Source organism: Equus caballus, chromosome 5, assembly GCF_041296265.1.
Source record: "Equus caballus isolate H_3958 breed thoroughbred chromosome 5, TB-T2T, whole genome shotgun sequence".
Lineage (NCBI taxonomy): Eukaryota > Metazoa > Chordata > Mammalia > Perissodactyla > Equidae > Equus > Equus caballus.
Genome location: NC_091688.1, coordinates 1,084,954 through 1,105,746, shown reverse-complemented (window position 1 = coordinate 1,105,746; position 20,793 = coordinate 1,084,954). Strand labels below are relative to the sequence as shown.

Sequence of the window (20,793 nt, the reverse complement as noted above, 5' to 3'; positions counted from 1 at the left end):
TTTTAAAACTTGCTGGTACATAGTTGACAGTATTCTCTTTTCATCTCTTTGTGTACAGATGGATCCTCTTTTCCATTCATGATATTGTTTATTCTATCTTCTATTACCTCTTCTACTTTTAAAAAATTTTACTGTTGATCTTTTCCTGATTTCTTAAAGTTAGACATTTAGCTTATTCCTTCTTTTATAATTTGAATATTTAAGGCTACAAATTCCTCCCCACTCCCACCCCAGCAATATTTTACTCAGCCCACAGGTTTTCATACACAAAGTTTTCATTATCATTCAACTATAAGTATTTTTAAACTTCTACAATAATTTTTTAAATCCATGAGTTATATAACTATGCTTATGCATACTGTATTTTTAAAATTATGTTCTGGTGATTAACTTCTAATTTAGGGCTGGTCTGGTGGTGCAGCAGTTAAGTTCGCATGTTCTGCTTCGGTGGCCCAGGGTTCACCAGTTCGGATCCCAGGTGCAGACCTACGCACCGCTTGTCAAGCCATGCTGTGGCAGGCGTCCCACACATAAAGTAGAGGAAGATATGCACCGATGTTAGCTCAGGGCCTGTCTTCCTCAGCAAAAAGAGGAGGGTGGGTGGCAGACATTAGCTCAGGGCTAATCTTCCTTAAAAAAAAAAAAACACTTCTAATTTAGTGGCACTGTAGGGAGAGATCATCCTCTGCGTAAAACTTGATCTTTGAAATTGTTAAGGCTTTCACCATGATCTAGTTGATCAATTCTGTAATGTATGCTTACAAAACACTGTTCATTAGGTTAAGCTTGTTGATTTCTTACAATTTTATGTATCTATTAATTTGTCAGCCTGATCTACAAATAATTGAGATGTAATGAAATCTCTATGACGGTGGAATTTGTCCATTTATCCCAATGTAGTTTTACTTCATCTATTCTAAGATTTTTAGTCAGAGGTATACATACTTTAAATTGCTATATCTTCTTGGTGAATTGTCATTATATAGTGATTATCATTATGTAGCAATTCTTTCCATCCCAATCAAGACATTCTGTCTTAAAATATATTTTAACTTCTATTAGTAATGGTCATGCCAGCTTTTAGTATTTCCAGGTATGTACTTTCCCAAGCTTTTACTTTCAATTTTTGTACATCCTTAAACTTTTGGTGCACCCCCTGTAAAAAGCATCTATCTTGATTTCAGGTTTTTTAATCCGATTTGTCAATTTTTATCTTTAACTGGTGAATTTAGTCCATTTATTGTCACTGATATATATGGATCTGTTTCTACCATCTTCATTTAGCATTCCACTTTGTCCTCCTCTTCTTATGCTTTTAAATGTTATTATCCTTCTTAAAAATTTTATCTCCCTGCCAATAAGAACTTTAGCACGACAGCATCTAGCCTTTAAATTCTGCGATAGATACATTTTTCTCTCGTTTTTTTTTTTTTTTTTCCTTTTGCCTTAGCCTTTACAACAACAAATGATACCAAGGAATCTGATCACCTTTACTTCATATATCTCTTGTAACATTTCCCAGATCTGACTCTCTCAGTACTTCATCCAGAACTGTTTTCCATGCAGGCCTTTGTGTGGCAAGGCTTCCAAGACATCATATGCCTGAGAATATTTTTATCATCCCTTCCTATTCAAATGAATGTGGTTGGGTATAAAATTCTAAGATTCTCTTCAAAACTCTGAAAACACTCTTTTGTCTTTCTTCATTTAGTGATGCCGTTCAAAACTCTGATGTCAATTCAGTTTTTGCTCCTTTGTGTGGGATATGTTCTCCCTCTGAGGCTCCTATAATTTTCTTTTGCTTTGATATTCTTAAATTTCCCTATAATGTGCTAGAAGTGAGTTCTTCCTGATCTCTCATCTTTAGCACTCTAAGGAACCTTTTGATCTGAGGACTTTCATCTTTTTTTTTTTTAATTCTGAAAGAGAACTACTTTTCCATTATTTCTTCAAGCACATCTTCCTTTTAATTTTAGTTCTCTAAGTCTCCTATTATTCAGATGTGGGAACCTCTACATCTATTCTCCTTATTGCTTAGCTTTTCCTTTACATTTTCTTTTTCTTCATCCTTCTCTTCTTTGTTCTGAGAGACTTGCTTCATTCTAGAATTCTAATTTATTCTTCAGGTGTATTCATTCTGTTATTTCTCCCATCTGTGATGTTCTTTATTTCAACCATTGTATTTTTCAAGCCTACTATTTCTGCTTGGTTCTCACGGCCTCTGCTTGTTCTTGTTTCAAGTTGCTAATATCTTCCCTTTTTCTTTCAGGATGATTATCAGTCTAACTTTAAACTCTTGGTCCATCTGTTCTATTATTTCTGTCCCAGTGAAGGCTGTATAGTGTCCTTCTCTTGAAATACCTGTGTTCTTCAACTGTTTTCGTTATTTTGCCCTGGAGGATAGCAGCTACTGTGACAGGCACAACATATGGGCGAAGACCAGACTCCAGTCCATAAGAGCTGCAGTAAGCTGGAGTAAGGTACGAAACAAGCACTAAAGTGGAAAGCGCCAAGCACCAGAAACCATAACCACTCTCCACCCCACACAGTCCCTACTCAAGTCAAGCATTCACCCTCTGTTCCCTAGGGAGAAGCAGCATGGTGATAGGGATTTGGGGAGACCGCAGGATTAAGAAGGTAAGTGACAGCAAAGTGACCGCCTGAAGTCAGTCATCACCTGTTTTTTCTCAACTCCTCACAAGTATGGGCTTTTGTAACACGCTGATTTATTCTTGAGAGCTGGATTAGGATTCTGAGTTACAGCAAGTATAGAAAAAAGTAAATTTTTTTTTTTTGAGGAAGATCAGCCCTGAGCTAACATCTGCTGCCAATCCTCCTCTTTTCGCTGAGGAAGACTGGCCCTGAGCTAACATCCATGCCCATCTTCCTCTACTTTATATGTGGGACACCTACCACAGCATGGCTTGCCAAGCGGTGCCATGTCCACACCCAGGATCCAAACTGGCAAACCCCAGGTCACCAGACCGGAACATGCGAACTTAACCGCTGTGCCCCGGGGCGGGCCCTAGAGCAGTATTCTAACTCTTCCCCCTTGGTTTCATTAGCCTACAGTCGTGTCTGGCTGACTGCTACCCCAGGCCAAACACCTCCACACACACACACACAAACACACGCCGGTTCAAAACAGCCCACATCATCCATTTGCTTCTCACAGTATTTTCCTTTTAGAGGTCCTCTAGGGATAATTTTGGGGAAGGGAGCCAGCAGTCATGCTAGTTCTGCATCTCAGCAGGAACAGGAATAGACCACTTGGCAGCTCTGAAGAATTCAAACTTCAAAAAGAGTTTCTTACTTTGTTTTAACACCCAGTAGAAAGTGTTGCACCACTAAAAAAGACACTGATTTAAGAGGCATGGAAGTTCAGAGCAGGACAAATGGCATTTGACTGCAAGGCAGAAGAGGAATGAGAGGGAAGAGAGATATGAGTGGGAGGATTTTAAAATGGGAGAACAGTGGAAAGAATGGGAAGGAAGACACCACAAGTAAAGGCATTATTCAAGGACGTAAGTAACAAACGAAATCAGCGGTTGGGCTTTGAACCCAAAGCAAGATCTTGTCCCTTTTCCACTTGGAATCTCTTTTGAGCAGCAAGGTTAGGTACCGTTACTCACTCCTTAAGGAGAAAACTGAGAGGGGCTGGCCCTGTGGCCGAGTGGTTAAGTTCGCGCGCTCCGCTGCAGGCGGCCCAGTGTTTCACTGGTTCGAATCCTGGGTGCAGACATGGCACTGCTCATCAGACCACGCTGAGGCAGCGTCCCACATGCCACAACTAGAAGGACCCACACACAACGAAGAATATACAACTGTGTACTGGGGGGCTTTGGGGAGACAAAGGAAAAAATAAAACCTTTGGAAAAAAAAAGAAAATTCTCTCAAAAAAAAAAAAGGAGAAAACTGAGGCTTAAAGAAGTCAAATACCTTGCCCAAGTCTAAAGCTTATCCTTTTCCACTACACCATGCTGCCAGTTAGTACTTATATTCAGTTGCTCAAACCAGAAAGTTAGGAGTCATCTTGATCTCTCCTTCTTCCCCCATTATCAAATCATCAAACCTTGTAGAGTTCAACTCCTAAGTCTTTCAAAACCACCCTTTCTCTTCATCTTCATGACCACTTCCCCATACCAAAAAGTGTTACTTCTTGCCTACTTACTACCATCACCACAATAGTCTTTTTTTCTTTTTTAAGATTGGCACCTGAGCTAACATCCGTTGCCAATCTTTTTTCTTTCTTCTCCCCAAAGCCCCCCAGTACATAGTTGTAGGTCTCTCTGGTTGTGCTATGTGGGACGCCACCTCAGCATGGCTTGATGAGCAGTGCAATGTCCGTGCCCAGGATCCGAACCAGCAAAACCCCCAGCCGCAGAATCGGAGCGCACAAACTTAACCACCTGGCCCCGGGGCCGCCCCTGCAATAGAGTCTTAACTGTCTCTCTAACCCACTTCAATCCAAACTCCAAACTCCAGCCAGAAGGACTAAAAATACAATAAAACAAAAAAAAACAATCCTACTGTGCCAGGCCCTGCTCCATAGTTTGCTACTGCTCTAAAGACAAACAGAGTCAACCCCTCAGCACTTCGCCATCCTTTCCACTTGCACTGCTCTTCCCCGTGTTCCCTACACCTCAGCCACACTCATCTTTTAGTTTCTCAGAGCCTTTGCTTCCTGCTTCAGGGCCTTTGCACATATTGTTCCTTCATTTGGGGCACTGTGAGTTCTGTACAAGACTGATGCATCCTATGCCTTCCAGTTTCAAGTTAGATGTCACCTCAACAATCATTAACAGATACTAACCCATTTAAGTGAAAGGTTGGGGGAGGCGGGGCTTTAAACGCCTGCAGCTAACTTACAGCACTCGACCCACTGACCAAACTTCTCTCTAAAACAGGGTCATTCATACATCACGTACTTCCTGATGCGAAGCAATAGGAAACGCCCAGTTCCTCCTATGAAGTATTCTTGACCAAAAAAAAATCCAAATCTAATCGAGCTTCTAGACCTAACTACCAACAACCTGTTTTCAGGAAAAATGGACGGTAGAGGAATAAGCAAACAAAACTAAAAGCAGGCAGCTAGCCCAATCTAGAATATAAGAAATTCTACGGGACCTCAGGTCAGGGGCAGGGCTGAAGTGCGGAGACTGTTACAGACTCAAAAAACATGAACCGAACACATCCTGTGGACCTTGTTCAAGTCCCCATTCAAACAAGTCATCCGTAAAACGTCATTTTTTCCTAAACAATCAGGAAATTTTGAATTCTGTACCAAGTAATAGATACTATTAAGAAACTGTTAATGGTAATAGAAAGTCACTGTGGTAATAATTTTTTTAAAATTCTGACAAGAGATACATCCTGACGTATTTAAAGGTAAAATGACACATCTATGATATACTTTAAAATATTTCATTAAAAAGGTGGGAAAAATAAAAAAATATATATTGAATTAAAACAAGAGATTTTAATTACCTTATTGAATGGTACACACCAAATGTGGAAGAAATCACAAAAATTCTGTGTTTATCTACCGTATCTTTTTTTTTAAAGATTTTATTTTTTTTCCTTTTTCTCCCCAAAGCCCCCTGGTACATAGTTGCATATTCTTTGTCGTGGGTCCTTCTAGTTGTGACATGTGGGACGCTGCCTCAGCGTGGTTTGATGATCAGTGCCATGTCTGCGCCCAGGATTCGAACCAACGAAACACTGGACAGCCTGCAGCGGAGCGCGAGAACTTAACCACTCAGCCACGGGGCCAGCCCCTATCTACCGTATCTTGAGAAAACTAGTACTTGTGAAAAATATTCCAGTTACATTAAGAGAGTCAGTATCAATGACCTGTGCTGCTGTGGCTCTCTGGAGATGCGTTTCCTTCTAGCTCACAACAAACCCTAGGGATGAGTATAGACAGCGGAAAAGAATTTGCCTGCTTTTAAATGAATGAGGGAAGAAAGACCTTTTTGCAGTTTTCTTTGCTTGCTTTCAAAAGGATGCTCCCTCAAGAGAGATGCATTTATTGAAAGAGAAGCCAATTCCACCACCTCATTCCAAAATAGAGCAGAACCAGGAACATCCCAGGGCAGGCCGAAACACCCTGGTTTTTCAGGCCATTTGAAGAACAAAGGACTAGCCTAGATGGTCCGTAGAGCTGACTCAGTAGGCACTCCCATTTCCAGAAACTCATCCCTCACTGGGTATGTGTGCTTAAGTGGCCTCCAGCTTACTCTCCATTCCATCTTGGCCCTCTTCTCCAGTCTCCACTTCCACCACTCAACACCCACCAGGACAAATGTGAACTCAGTTTCTTGAATTTGTCCAGCCCTTTACCACTCACCTCTCAAGTTCTTAGCACCGAGTTTTTCAAACTACAAGTTGGACTCCAGTTGTCTCAACTCCTCCCCTCCATTAATGAAAGAGAACAGAAAAGAAAACCAAAGCGAATAACAAAGGTAAGTTTTCTTCTGTGGAACCTGTTTGTTCTTGATAATAACGAACACTTAAGCACCTTTGTGTCAGGTACTCTTTAAAGCACTTTATATACAATAACTCTTTAATCCTTACAGAGATCCTATGAGGTGGATACAGTATTGTCCTCACTTTCAGAAGAGGGAGCTAGGGCAGAGAGGAAGGTGACTTGCCCAAGATCATGGTCGTAGAGTCCATGTCCTCTGGCTGCAGAGCCAAAGCTCTTAGCCACGACCCCTCCTATTGTGCTGGGTCCCAACATAAATTTTTTTTTACTGGGGGTCATAGTTAAAAAAGTTTGAAAGCCACTGCCTTAGTACCTGTCCTTTCTCCTCTTCTATGCTCTACTTCCTATTTTTGAAAGTTCTTACTCATTCTTCTACCTAGGTCAAAAGTCACCTCCTTGGTCAAGGCTTTTCTGACTCCCCAAGGGAAGCTAATGATACCAGAGCACCTCTACTCAAACACTTACCTAATTGCTTGTGTTTTGTGTGTCCCCTACTGGACTGAAATCATAGAGCAGGAACAGTCTGATTCACTCAGCAATGATGGGAGAGCGGCTCTCATCCCACACAGTCCAAGAGACTCCTACACCTCATCCTCAAATCTCTGCTTTTGAAGATAACTGCGACTTTAAGACTAATTAAAATAACTTCCTGGGGGCTGGCCCCGTGGCCGGGTGGTTAAGCTCGCTGGCTCCGCTGCAGGCGGCCCAGTGTTTAGTCAGTTCGAATCCTGGGCGGGCACACGCCACTGCTCATCAGGCCACGCTGAGGTGGCACCCCACATGCCACAACTAGAAGGACCCACAACTAAGAATATACAACTATGTACCAGGGGGCTTTGGGGAGAAAAAGGAAAAAATAAAAAATCTTTAAAAAAATAAATAAATAAATAAATAATAAAATAAAATAAAATAAAGTAACTTCCTGTCCTAAGTTGGAACTAATCATTCTTATCAATTCTTTAAGCCCTAAGGACCTCTATTAAACACCGTTGTCTGATTCTCTCTCTACTAGATACATGGGATTAATAAAAACAACTTTTTCCTTGTAAAAAAGAAATTATTGTTCAGACGTCACCCAGGTCTTGCCAGGCCTGCCACACACCTACAAGGTTAAGTGTGTAGCACGAGTGCACTCCAGCACAGTTTGCAAACAAACAAGCCAGGAAACACCCTGAAAATCCATCACTGCCGAACTGGTTAAAGAACTTGTTCAACCCTCCAGGGCAGTACTACGCAAATCCTTAAAACTGTTACAGGTATACTTTAGGAAAGTTGTCCCTAATATTACTGTAAAAACGTACAGCGCAGAACAATACACACAAAATGACCCCACTGCTGCTTAAGGATGTGCTCCTGTGTAGAAAAAGTCAGGAAGGACAAAGGTCAAGCCGCTAGCAGCAGCTGGCCCGAGGAGGGGCGCTCAGGGATGCCGACACTTCTGCATTGCGTGCATTCTTAACAGGCACACACGATTTTGCTTTTTTTTAAAGCTGTGATCCTGACCAGTACTGTGAAACGAAATAACGTGAAATGAATACTTTTACACTAAGTCACCTTCTCCTCCGACGGCTGTACGAGGGAGGGGGCTAACGCTGAACTCAGCCGCAGCCCCTCCGCCTCCTCCCGCCGCCGACACGGCGGGCAGCGGCGGCTCCGGGCGCGGGCCCTCCACGAGGCTCGAGCAGCGCTCTGCGGCCCGAGCTCCAGGGGCGCCGGGGCCAGCGGGAGCCGCGCGGGCCACACGCACGGCCCAGCCCCGGGCGGCGGCCCCAACCCGCGCCTCCGCGGCGCACGGCGGCCTGGGAAGCCCCTCCCCTCGGACCGGGAGCCACCCCGGCTCCTCCTCCCGCCTCGCCCGCCGCCCGCCCTCCAACGCCGGTCCGCCGCGCCTCGTCAGCCCGACCCCCGACCCCAGCTCTGCGCCCGCGGCCCCGCCGCGCCGCCTCCACGAGCCCCAGGCCCGCCCGACGAGCCTCCCCGCCCCGGCCCCGGCCCCGGCCCCGGTCCCAGCCCCGCGACGACACCCAGGAGCCACACCTCGCGGCCACCGCGTCCGTCGCTCCCCCGCCGGGCGGGGGGAGGGGGCGTCAGGCACAGGCCCTAAGGCCGCGGCAGCATCTTGAAACGGCGAGCAGTGAGGACGCAACTTCCGGCCTCCAACCGCCGCGCTCGGGGCTTCCGGCGAGGCCTCCGGAAACCATAGATGGCCCGCTGGCGGGCTAGAGAGCCGCGGAGGCCGCGCGCCCCTGGCGGTCGAGGCGAGCACGGTGGCGGAGGGCGCCGGGGGGCTGGGGCGGCTGAGAGTCGGGAGGGCTGTGGGAAAAGCCTTTGGGGGTCTTGAGGAGTCTTGTGGTATTTACAGACGTGCCCTGGGAGGTGAGGGAACAGGGAGGGGAGAAGCCTGACGGCGTGATCAGAGGCCGCCTTCAGCCCCTCGGAAGAGCGGCGCTGACTCGCTCTCAGCGCAGCGGCGGCTGCGGGGGGCCGCGTGCTGGCGTCGTCGCCGCTGGCGGAGATGCGACGGGTGTGTGCGCGAGTCGCTGCGAGCGGCGCGGCGGGCGGTGAGGGGTGCGCGGACCCCGAGATGAGCCGATTGGGATGACGCGACCAGGCCGTGTCTAATCTCCCCGCGTCTGACAGCGCCCTGCACGAGCCTCCCGGGCAGGCCGTCTTCCACCGCCGCCCGTGCCAAAGGGCATTACCTCCCCAAGCAACTCATTTCGTTTATTTCGGGATGATTCTAAACGTCAGAGGATTTTCTGACCTGGAATCCGTTCCTTTGCAGTGTCTGTCGGTTTCAGTTCTGCCCTTCGGAGAGGAGCAAGGCTTCCTTCTTTACGATGTGGATACTCTGCAGTGATTGGAGACAGCCATGCCCCATCCCTAACCCGCTCCTCTGTTTTCTTTATGCTAAAAACCCCCTCACGGCCTTCAACCATCCCTTGTTCGACGTGGACTCCAGCCCGCCCTGGTCGCCATCCTCCGAACAAATACGTGCTTGTCCTGTTTGAAGTGTGGCTCCCAGGGCTCGATACAGACCCACGCGAAACAAAGTGGGGCTGTGACGTCCCTTAATTTGCTCATTGCACCTTGTTCTATTTCTGACATAACCTCCCACGGAGTTGGGAGAGCCGCAGTTATGTAAGTGAACTAAAGAATTAATTCCGTTTTCACAGTTGCTCCCAGGGAGCTTGAAGTCAGCGACCTCTCCTCTCAAAAAAAGTAGAGGCAAGAGGCTTTTTTAGCTGCAGTACTGTCAACTATTTCTCCTCCCTTTCTGTGTGATTAGTTTTATTTTATTTTTTTTTAATTCCCAAGCAGGAATTTGTTTGTATCTTTTAAGTAGTATCTGGTTAGTTTAGTTTCCTTCCTGCTCTCCTGGACTCTGGACTACTGTCATGCAGTTCAGTTTGTTTAAGATCAACATTTACTTGTTGAGCGCCTACTGTGTGGCAAGCACCAACCTAGAGAATTCCAAAACAGGTGAGCCCGGTAATCTGTCTAGAGGAGGAGGCAGGCTGTCCGCGAGGAGACTGCAGCTAGCCTTGCCAGGAGGGTCAGCAGAGATTAGCACTTGCAGTTTTGCATTTTGCAAAATTTTGATCAACATATTTAATTTGTCTTCACTTAAAGTCTTGATAAATATGTTGAATAGGACGTTGTTAAGAATAGAGCTTTTCTCTCGTGGTTGACACTGATTCATGATTAATCATCCAGTGTTGTTCTTAAGCTACCGTGACCCCACCTAATAGCAGGCGACGTCTGGCAGCATTTCTTTGTCCTTTCCCAAGTTCATAAAGCTTCATCAAATGACTTACTATAATGAAAATAAATCATAACTATAGTATTTCTTCTACTGGTCAAGTACTCTTACCAAAAAAGAAAGTGAAATTGTCTTAAGTTCTTGACTGACTCAGTAATCACCACTTCCTTCTCTAAGAACTAGACTCACAAACCATTTATTCAATAAAGAGACAGGAAATCTGGGTGTAGTCTAGCTGTTTCTAGAAACCAGAAAGCTACACAGTTCTTCACTTTGCCAATCTGTAAAACAAAATGGCTGAATCAGATGATTTCTCTAAGGTCCCTGGTAGCTCTAAAGCAATGAGAAGTCAATGTTAGTAGTCTATAGCCTTTCTTAAAAATTACAGTGACCTACTTCAGACATACAGAAAGGTATAAAGAAGAATGTGGTCTCCTTTTCCCCACCTCTCTTCCTACAGAACAACGCTCACACAGAGCACTTCCTTGTAGTCCCCTCTCCAGCACCTCCTCCTCCAACTCCAGAACGGCCCACTCTCCAGAGTTTGCCCTTGCCCTGCATGTCTTTAGCTGTTCAGGATTTATGTGTGCATATATTCCTTAAAAATATTTTATGGTTTTAAAATTTTTATAAATGGCATGAAACTATGTATTCCACTGCAATTTGCATTTTTGTTCATCATTGTGAAATTCAACAGTGTTAAATCGTGTAGTTATAGTTAATTTTCATTATTGTATAATAATATTGTATAGTAATATACTCCATTGTACATTTGTCTAATAAATTGCTGCATAGTAATTGTGTTAGCTTTTAGGGCTGCCATAACAAAATACCATACATGGGGTGACATAGACACAAATTTATTTCTCACAGTTCTGGAGGCTGGAAGTCCAAGATCAAGGTGTCAGCAGGATGGGTTCTTCTTTTTTTCCTTTTTTTTTTAAAGATTTTGTTTTTTAATTTTTTCCTTTTTCTCCTCAAAGCCCACCCCCCCCCCCCCCCCCCGGTACATAGCTGTATATTCTTAGTTGTGTTGTGGGTCCTTCTAGTCGTGGCATGTAGGATGCCGCCTCAGCGTGGCTCCATGAGCAATGCCATGTCTGCGCCCAGGATTCAAACCAACGAAACACTGGCCCGCCTGCAGCGGAGCACGTGAACTTAACCACTCGGCCACGGGGCCGGTCCCTGGGTGGGTTCTTCTGAGGCCTCTCTCCTTGGCTTGCGGATGGCCACCTTCTTGCTGTGTCCTCACGTGTTTGCCCCTCGGTCTGTGTGAGTTGTCTGTGTCCTAATCTCCTCTTATAAGGACACCAGTCATATTGGATTAGGGCCCACCTATATGACCTCACTTTACCTTAATCACCTTTGTAAAGGGCCTGTCTCCAAATAGAGTCACATTCTGAGGTACTGGGGGTTAGGACTTCAACCTACGAATTTGGGGGGGGACATGATTCAGCCCATAACAGTAATGAATGCACTATAGTTTTTTTATTCATCCTTTGATAAATATTTAGGTGTTTCCAATTGTTTACTGTTACAAAACAGTCTTGTACTTACTTGTCCCCGTGTGTAGTTTAGGAGTAAAATTATTGGGTCATGCACACATTGTCAACTCTTTTAGACCAGGACAAAGTGCTCTCCAAAGTGATGTGGAAGTCTAAACTCCTGGTAAGGAGTGTGTAAGAATTCTCTTGCCCAGGGGCTGGCCCTGTGGCCGAGTGGTTAAGTTCGCGCACTCCGTAGCAGGCGGCCCAGTGTTTCGTTGGTTTGAATCCTGGGCGCGGACATGGCACTGCTCGTCAGACCACGCTGAGGCAGCGTCCCACATGCCACAACTAGAAGAACCCACAATGAAGAATACACAACTATGTACCGGGGGGCTTTGGGGAGAAAAAGGAAAAAATAAAATCTTTAAAAAAAAAAAAAAAAAAGAATTCTCTTGCCCAACGTCTCTGCCAATCCTTGGTATTGTCAGGTTATTAACAAAACAATCTGATAGATGTGAAATCATTTCTCATGGTAGTTTGCTTTATATGTCCATGATTATTAGTAAGGTTGAACATTTTTTCATATTTGTTGACTGTGGTTACTCATCTATGCATTGCCTGCTCATATCTTTCACCCATTTTTCTATTTGTCTTTTTCTTGTTGATTTGTAGTTCTCTATGTAATCTGGGTCTTACTCATTCTTGATTATATGTATTACAAATAACATCTTCAAATCATTTTTACTCTTTGAAATGTTTTCACTCTTTGAATGTTTTCACTTTTGAATGTTGTTTTTTGATGAACAGAGGTTTTTTCAATGAAGTCAAATTTATTATTTTCCTTTATGATTCACTTCTTTTTTATATATATATTATTTAAGAGAGTGTCGTCTTTGGGTCGTAAAGATACTTTCGTATATTTTCTTCTAAAACTTCTGAAGGTTTGCTTTTCACGTTTAGGCCTTTAACTTATTTGGAATTGACTGTTGTGCATGTTGTAACATAGAGATCCAATTTTATTTTTTCAATTTGAATAATAAATGTATGGCTCTGTTACTGAATCTGTAAACTGAATGTGAGTCTATAGTCTCTTAAATTAGTCTTTCCTTCCCATTTAACATAATGATTAAAGGTTTTGTAGAAGAGGTATCATTTGAGGGGGGCCTTGCAAAGTGAATAAGATTTCAAGAGGCAGAGTTGGGAGAAGTCATTTGAAGAAACATGGCATAAATAGTGAGGGGAAGAGAGGGATGAAGAATTAGAAGGCACAGTCTGAATACTGAGAAGAATCCACTTTGAGTGAAGTATTGGTTACTGTGCAGAAGATTGGCATTGTGCTGAATCATACTGTCCAGTACAATAGCCACCAGCCGCATGTGCTTTGAAATGTGGCTAGTCCAAGTTGAGATGTGCTATAAGTAAAATACACATTAGATTTCAAAGACTTAGTAGGAAAATAACAATGTAAAATATTAATAATATTTTATAGTGATTACATATCAAAATTATAATATTTTAGATGGATTGAATACAATATATTAAAAATTAATTTCATATGTTTCTCTTTACTTTTTTTAATGTGGCTACTAGGAAAATTTAAATTACGTACGTGGTTTGCATTATATTTCTACTAAATGTCACTGGTATGGAATGCTAACAAAATAGGTTGGGGCCAGATTGTGGAGGATTTTGAATGCTGCTATGAAAAGTTCCATGTGTTATTCAACAGTAGGGAAGAGTCAAAGGGTTTTGAGCAACGACAAGGCAGTCTAACGCTTATGTGATGACTCGGCACCCCATCTGCACACAGCCAAATTTAGAAACCATTCTCCACCAGCTACGGCTGGATGATGAGCTCTGGTGCTGTGACTCTTCCAGAGAATACTTAACATGGTAATCCTTGTTGTAACATGAATGTTGTAACAATGTAACATGAATGAAACAGATCTAATGTGTGCTCTTTTGAGTGGGCAAGTGGAACATTAATGAGCCAAGCTTTTAAAAGTTCTCCATTATTTAAGGGATAAAGTTATTCTTTTTGTCCGGAATTAACCCACTGTTGTCAGCTTTCAAAGGTCTCTTACATCCCCCTCCACTCCAGTCAAATACGTTAACCCTTATAGACAGCATGGCAACTATAGTTAACAATACTGTATTGCATGTTTGAAAGCTGCTAAGAGAGTAAATCTTGAAAGTTCTCATCACAAGAAAAAAAAGTTTTTTGCAACTATATATGGTGATGGATGTTAATTAGACATTGTGGTGATCATTTTGCAATGTATGCAAATATTGAATCATTATGCTGTGTACCTGAAACTAGTATAATGTTATATGTCAATTATATCTCAATTTTTTTAAATTATTTAAGAAATATGTTAAGCGTTTGCTGAAGGGTGGATAGAGTCCGAGAATGATAGAAAGAGCAGCATCCATAGAGTCTGTTCTTGTTACATGTTTGCCAGTAAGTCTTTATGTGACTTCATGAATGCTCATTAGTATCAGACACTGTTCTAAACAATTTATATAAACTATCTTATTTGATTCTCACAATCATGCTATTGTCCTGAGACACAGAGAGGTAACTTGCTCAAGATCACACAGTGGTAGGAAGGGTTCAAATAGGGGCACCTAATTTCAGAACCCAAGTTTTGTGTAAAAGCATTCATCCTTTCAGTTTTTCAATGTATGTATATGCATTCTTTAAAAAAAAATTGATTTGAAATATTTCCTAACAACACTTTACAATTTTTCCCAAGTTGTATTCTTCTATAACATGATTATTAATGGCTGCATAACACTCCATAATAAGGCTGTACCATAATTTATGTAGCCATTTATGTCATTTCCAATTTTTTCCAATTAAAATGCGGGCAATCTCTCCTATAATCAGGTCCTTCTGTACAAACCTGATTATTTCTTTAGGACAAGTTCCTGAAAGTGGAATTGCTGGACCAGAGCAATCACCCCTAAAGCAATTGGAATTAAGCAGATGGAATTAAGGGAAAGCAACATCAGCTAACAAAAACCCTTTAATGCCCCACTCAAAGCCCCACTGTGGGTAATTCTCAAAGCCAGTCCCATAGCAGAGGGCAGTGCTCAAATTACTGATAGCTGTGGAAGAGCCTCTAACGCTAAGATCTCCAAGATCGCTCTGCTAGCGTGTTCTGCTTTCCTGTCTCTCTGGCTAAGAGGGCTTCTGCCCCCAAGTTCACTGCTCATAACCTCCTCCAGGGTTTGCATCACTTAAAATTACCTGGACGCCTTCAAGGGACCTGCAGGACGATCTCACTCTCTGCAGGAGCCTTTCTCCCACTTTATACTACACAGTTCAACCAATAGCTTCAGAACAGCGTATTCGTAGTCTTTCTTAAAAAGACTCGTTTTTGTTTCTGTTTTTTTACTGTTGTCGGGTAGGTTTTCGAACTAATATCCACCCTATTATTGATAGTATAATACACCTGATGTCACCACAGAGCTTCAAAACTGATATACCTGCCCATTGTCTTAATCCTGGACCTATTAGATTACGAATCAAAGAAGCCTACCTAATAATGGTTATTGGGCACGTAAATATCTAGCAATTCTGAATTAGCTAGTAATGCTGTTGAAACGTGCATGATTTAGGTCTTCTGGTTTTATTCGGTGCATAAATCCCAAGCTTTCTTGGGTTTAAAACAATTTCAAGAAGTGCTGGTAGAAGGAAGCGATTACACAAAGTTCCTCATTCTTATGTAAGGGATTGTAACAAAGCACTTCTGTTGTGTGAGCCCGGATAGCTCAGTCGGTAGAGCATCAGACTTTTAATCTGAGGGTCCAGGGTTCAAGTCCCTGTTCGGGCGATGCCTTTTCTTTTCTTTTTTCCCCCCAGTTATTAGCAATTTGAAAAAACAAATTCTTTCCTCTGGGAAACCACCACTCAAGACATCTACACTGCCGAGAAATTCACTGATATTGAATACTCACTTTTTTTCCTTCCCCGAGAACATGGTTATCTAGCATATTCTGAAATGGATGAAAAAGGAAACGACCTCGATCTAGTATCCATATATATTTGAACACTGGGATTTTTATCTGATAAACTTAGTAAGGCAAAAGCCACATTCGCCCGAACAGGGACTTGAACCCTGGACCCTCAGATTAAAAGTCTGATGCTCTACCGACTGAGCTATCCGGGCTCCTTTGGCAAGGCCTCCTCTTTCTCTTTACTTGATATAATTCTAATAAATTACCTCTCTAGTAACTTAAATCTAGATCTTAATTAGATTTAAAGTATTTTTTTCTGTAAGATAAAGAAAAACAAACGTTCATTTTTCTCTCCATTTACTTAAGACGTGTTCAAGTTTTCATATTTCATGTCTGATAAATTGCTAGTAGATATTGGCTAAACCCTCTAAAACTGGTTGGTAGTAAATTACAGAAAAATGGGCAACCAATATGAATATTAAAAATTCAGACATAGAGTTGCAACCTCTTTTTATTACAATTCTTCTGTCTTCCATCTATCACTTCCCTGATAGAACCTCTTAATTTGTCATTCTACTGAACCAGATTACAGTATCTTCCCCTTTAATGAAAACAACGTTTCCATTCACTAGATGATGTAGCTGTTACATAAGCATTCCTTAGCATAAATGAAGCAAAGACACGTTTGATTCATCAATAGAGGAGCTGATACAGAAAAACAGAAGCAACCATGGAAAGGTGGGTCCAAATTTAGATTGAGAGAAAGGGAGCTTAGACCTTTAAGTTAGATTTTGATTGAATTTTTGCCCTTCCCCCTCTTCCAGGCAAATTGCAGTTTTCAAGTCAGACTCATAAGATGAATCCTTCGAGAAAGCAGTATCAGTGTGCACCAGTGGGAGCTACGTGGAGGACTAAGAATAAAAATCTCCGGATCAGCCTAGTTGTTCCTAAAAGCAGTCTCGTCAACCCTGAGGCATAGGGTGTGGAACACAGGATTATGAAATTTCAAAGATCGATAAGGGAATTCACTTTTGTTTCTGGGAACTTGAGGCTTCTGAACACAAAGAACAACAAAATAGCTCAGCCTCAGTCCGAGGAATTTCTTTCCTACAATTGTCTGATTCTTTTAGAACAAGGACCAACAAATCGTGTGATCCTAAACAGGCCTGCGTTTCCACCTCTACAAAACGAGGGAAATTGATCAGACGACCTGCAAGATACCTCCTAAGTCTTAAATTTTACCATTCTGTTACTTTTCCCACTCTGAATAAGATTAGAAGGAACAGGGTCAAAATGCAACAGGAAGCAATGATTTAATTGAACAGACATTCGTTGGTCGTCTATTATTGGCTTAGGTTCTGTGCTAGCTCTAGAGTCGGGCATAGGTGGGACATGGTGTCTGCTCACAGCCCAGGAAAGAAGGTGCATGTGAAAGCAAACAACTTTAACAAAGGACTACATGCAGGAATAAGAATTCAAGTGCAAGAGTGGCGGGAGACGAGAACTGACCAAAAAGACAGGGGTTATAACATGACGGCAATGGCCCTTGAATTTTCAGCAAGGAAAACGTGTGATCAGAGTTGAGCTTAAACAAGTAACAGTCCAAGGTGTACAGAGGAAATTGTGATGAGCCAGCTAGACATGCATTTATTTATTCAGACACTTCTTGAGTACCCACTGTGTTAGATAAGGAAAAACTTCTTGCTCTGATTTTACGGATGAGACGTGGAAAATGTATTATATTTAACTTTTTTTTTAAGGAAGGGAAATGGTGTCTGCCCAGGCTCTCTAAAGGGGCAAGAATAAAGGAGTCTTCCAGTTTTTTTTCCTGCCCAATGGTTTTGTTACATCATATTCCCTTTCCTTCAGGATAATAAACCAGCTGTTTAAAGTTAAATAGACCGAATGGGATTAACTCATCCAGTTGCTTATTGAGAACCGACTATTTCCACACCAGTGAGTTAGGCACAGTGGGAGGGAAACTGGTAAGTCTGGAAGGAAAGTGGGAGGTGCAAGTGTGTCTGGGGGATGGTGAATAAACTAATCTGACTGGAGTAGATGGAGGTAGAGAGAGGAGGTGTCAGACTGGAGACAGCTGACAGGTTAATTTCAGGCTAGGGAGAATAATTCTATCATACAGGCAATGGCAAAGTTTGAAAGTTGAGTTGAAAGTTTGGCTTGTTAACATCACAAAGTCCCACCTGCGGCAGCATGAGCTGGCCCTGCTTTTTCTATGCTGCGGTACAAACACCGTCAGCGTGCGATCTTGTGCCTCCTTTAGCAGGAAATCTTCTCAGAAGGCTTCTCCAAGCCTCTCACTTCACATAGACTGTTGAACTTAATTCTCCCAGGAGAGGGCAGTCTAAACCCACAGATTCTAACCTTGGCGACCACCCCTCCTAGTTCTTAAACTTAATTTCAGCCACTAATTTTTAAAGGGATGCTTTTTACCCCCTACTCAGCAGATTCACCTGTCTTTGAAAATCACCATCAGTTCTGTATCAGAGCTTGGAAAAGTTGTGGCGCAAGAAAGTTCTTGCAGGTGCCACACCTTCTTGCCCACTCAGAGGCCCCATTTGTTACCTGGACCCTGACACGGTATTCTTCCAGATGGCAAGCACTGGCTTAAATGGTTGCACCCTGGAGTGGTAACTATGTTTTCACTGGGACTTGGGGGCACCTACTTGGATGGTGAGGTCTTGTCTTCCTCATCCTGAGAGTCCTGCGTATCTAGCAAAGGAATAGTTGTGAGTTGAATGTAATTGTATTGAAGAGCCAGAAAGCACATCTCCAATGGTGGAATTTTAGGCCAGTGGGAACGGTTTAATTTCGAGAGGCTCTCCCAGGGCTTCCCAAACCAATGCCAAATGTAGCTGGCTGCTCAGAGACCCAGTCGTCCATCGTCACTGTATAGAGTCTTTGCGAGTTGACACTTTACAAGGTACTGGGAAGAGGCATGGTACTGAGAAGTTGGTTTGTTTTTTGTTTGTGTTTTTTTTAAAGATTGGCACCTGAGCTAACAACCATTGTGATTTTTTTTTAATCTGCTTTTTCTCCCCAAATCCCCCAGTACATATTTTAGTTGTGGGTCCTTCTAGTTGTGGCATGTGGGACGCCGCCTCAGCGTGGCCTGACGAGTGGTGCCATGTCTGCGCCCAGGATCCGAACCAGCGAAACCCTGGGCCGCTGAAGCAGAGCGCGTGAATTTAAGCACTCGGCCCCGGGGGCCGGCCCCACCTTTTTCAATTTTAGCTTGAATTTTTTTTTTTACAGATTAGCCCGAGTCCTGAGAGAACACAGCACAGGTAAACAGACTCGATCTCCTTCTCCTCCCACTCATTTCAACCAGTCGCTCCCTGACTGGTAACCTCATTCTTGCTCTTACCATTGAAATCCGAAATTCTCAAGCCCTCCGTTGTCTAGCCTGGTCACTCTCTCTCTTCCTGTAAACTAAACTCAGGTCTTCCTCCACTCACTCATTCACCAAATATTTACTGAGTGCCAGCTTTGGATCAGGCAATGAATTAGGCCCAGAAATTCAAAGATAAACCCAACAGAGATTTCCTTGTCCTTACAGAACTTACCTCTAGTGCTGGGGTTCAGGGCAAGCTCCCCCAAGACGCACCACTTCAGTATGCTGATTATTTCGAGCTGAAGACAATAAATGCTCAGAAGACTCAGGAAGAACATTTGACCTTCTCCTAAGCTGCCTAAAAGAATTTAACATAGGGGCTGGCCCCGTGGCTGAGTGGTTAAGTTTGTGGGCTCCGCTTCAGGCAGCCCAGTGTTTCATTGTTTTGAATCCCGGGCGCGGACGTGGCATTGCTCATTGAACCACGCTGAGGTGGCATCCCACATGCCACAACTAGAAGGACCCACAACGAGAATATACAACTATGTACCGGGGGGCTGTGTACCGGGGGGCTGTGGGGAGAAAAAGGAAAAAAAGTAAAATCTTTAAAAAGAAAAAAGAATTTAATATAGAAGGCCTGTTCCAGGAAGGAGCTGACATCATAAGCTAGCTATCATATAACGTAAGATAAGTGTGATAGAAAGGCACCAAGCAGCCCATTTTGGGCCCAGCGAAACTTGTTTAACAAACATTTGCATTTCCAACTCCATGTGAGCTGCCTTCCTCCCCTCTGAAATCCCAAACCACTACCCTCTACATCCCCCTTTGCCTTTAGCTGAAGATGATACTTACGGTAGCAGCTTTGGCCAGATGGCCAAGTTGCTCAGTCTTCCTGGGTTTCTCACAGGTATACGTGTTATTAAACTTTGTCTGATTTTCTCCTGCTAACCTGCCTTTTTAATTATCTGACCAGCCGTGAGCACCTCAGGGAGACGCGGGGAGGAATTCTCCCTCTTTCCCTATACTGGTTACCCTCCTCTTCCGTCCCCTCCCCAATTCTGAAAAAAGCAAACCAGCCTTACAACACAGTGAGGAGTGTTACAACTGAGGCAGCTGTCAGGTGTGTCTAGACGTGCTAAGGAGAAGCTCTGGGGGAGCCTCCTGGAAGACTAGTTGTGGGGTGTACTAGTTTGCTATTGCTGCTGTAACAAATTTCCACAAGCTCACTGTCTTACGGTTCTGTAGGTCAGAAGCCCAGCATCGGTCCCACGGGCTAAAATCGAGGTGTCAGTAGGGCTGTGTTCCTTTCTGGAGGTTCGAGGGCAGACCTGCCTCCTTTTCTGGTTTCTAGAAGCGATTCACATTCCTTGCCTCTGGGCCTCCATCCTCCAGCTTTAAAGCCAGCGATGTTGTATCCCTCTTGCCATTCTTCCACCATCACCTCTCCCTCCGGCTTCAGCTCGGAAGCGTGTTCTGCCTTTAAGGACCCATATGATTAGATTTGGCTCACTTGGATAATCCAGGATCATCTCCCCATCTCAAGGGCCTTAACTTAATTATATATCCACAATACTTTTGCCACAACAAGACAACATATTCACAGGTTCCAGGGGTTGGGAAGCAGACATTTCCTCCCTTGGGAAGCCATCGTTCTGTGTACCACATAGAAAGGCAGCCACGGGGCTGGCGCCGTGGCCAAGTGGTTAAGTTTGCACGCTCCGCTGCAGGCGGCCCAGTGTTT

At 43.5% G+C, this 20,793-nt stretch overlaps 1 protein-coding gene and 2 non-coding genes across 21 annotated transcripts in view; 1 reads left to right on the top strand and 2 right to left on the bottom strand.

The window, feature by feature from the left end:
* Positions 1 to 9,498, bottom strand: part of MDM4 (MDM4 regulator of p53) — a 51,338-nt gene extending 41,840 nt beyond the window's left edge. For 8 of the 19 annotated variants that reach the window (XR_011438422.1, XR_011438425.1, XR_011438421.1 and 5 more), the window contains exon 1: positions 8,525 to 9,280. Coding sequence is in view for 4 of the 19 variants with exons in the window: in XM_001489035.5 (XP_001489085.3) it covers positions 9,252 to 9,426 (175 nt within the window). In the remaining 15 variants the exon portion in view is untranslated. Of the gene's footprint in view, positions 1 to 8,041; positions 8,275 to 8,524 lie in introns of those variants that run through there. The other 11 variants (XR_011438419.1, XR_011438418.1, XR_011438420.1 and 8 more) reach the window with 6 other exon arrangements.
* Positions 9,499 to 15,503: 6,005 nt separating this feature from the next.
* TRNAK-UUU (transfer RNA lysine (anticodon UUU)) lies at positions 15,504 to 15,576 on the top strand. The gene has a single exon. It is a non-coding gene; the product is annotated as a tRNA-Lys (tRNA).
* A 263-nt stretch (positions 15,577 to 15,839) lies between these two features.
* TRNAK-UUU (transfer RNA lysine (anticodon UUU)) lies at positions 15,840 to 15,912 on the bottom strand. Its single transcript has one exon. It is a non-coding gene; the product is annotated as a tRNA-Lys (tRNA).
* Between the last annotated feature and the right edge of the window lie 4,881 nt (positions 15,913 to 20,793).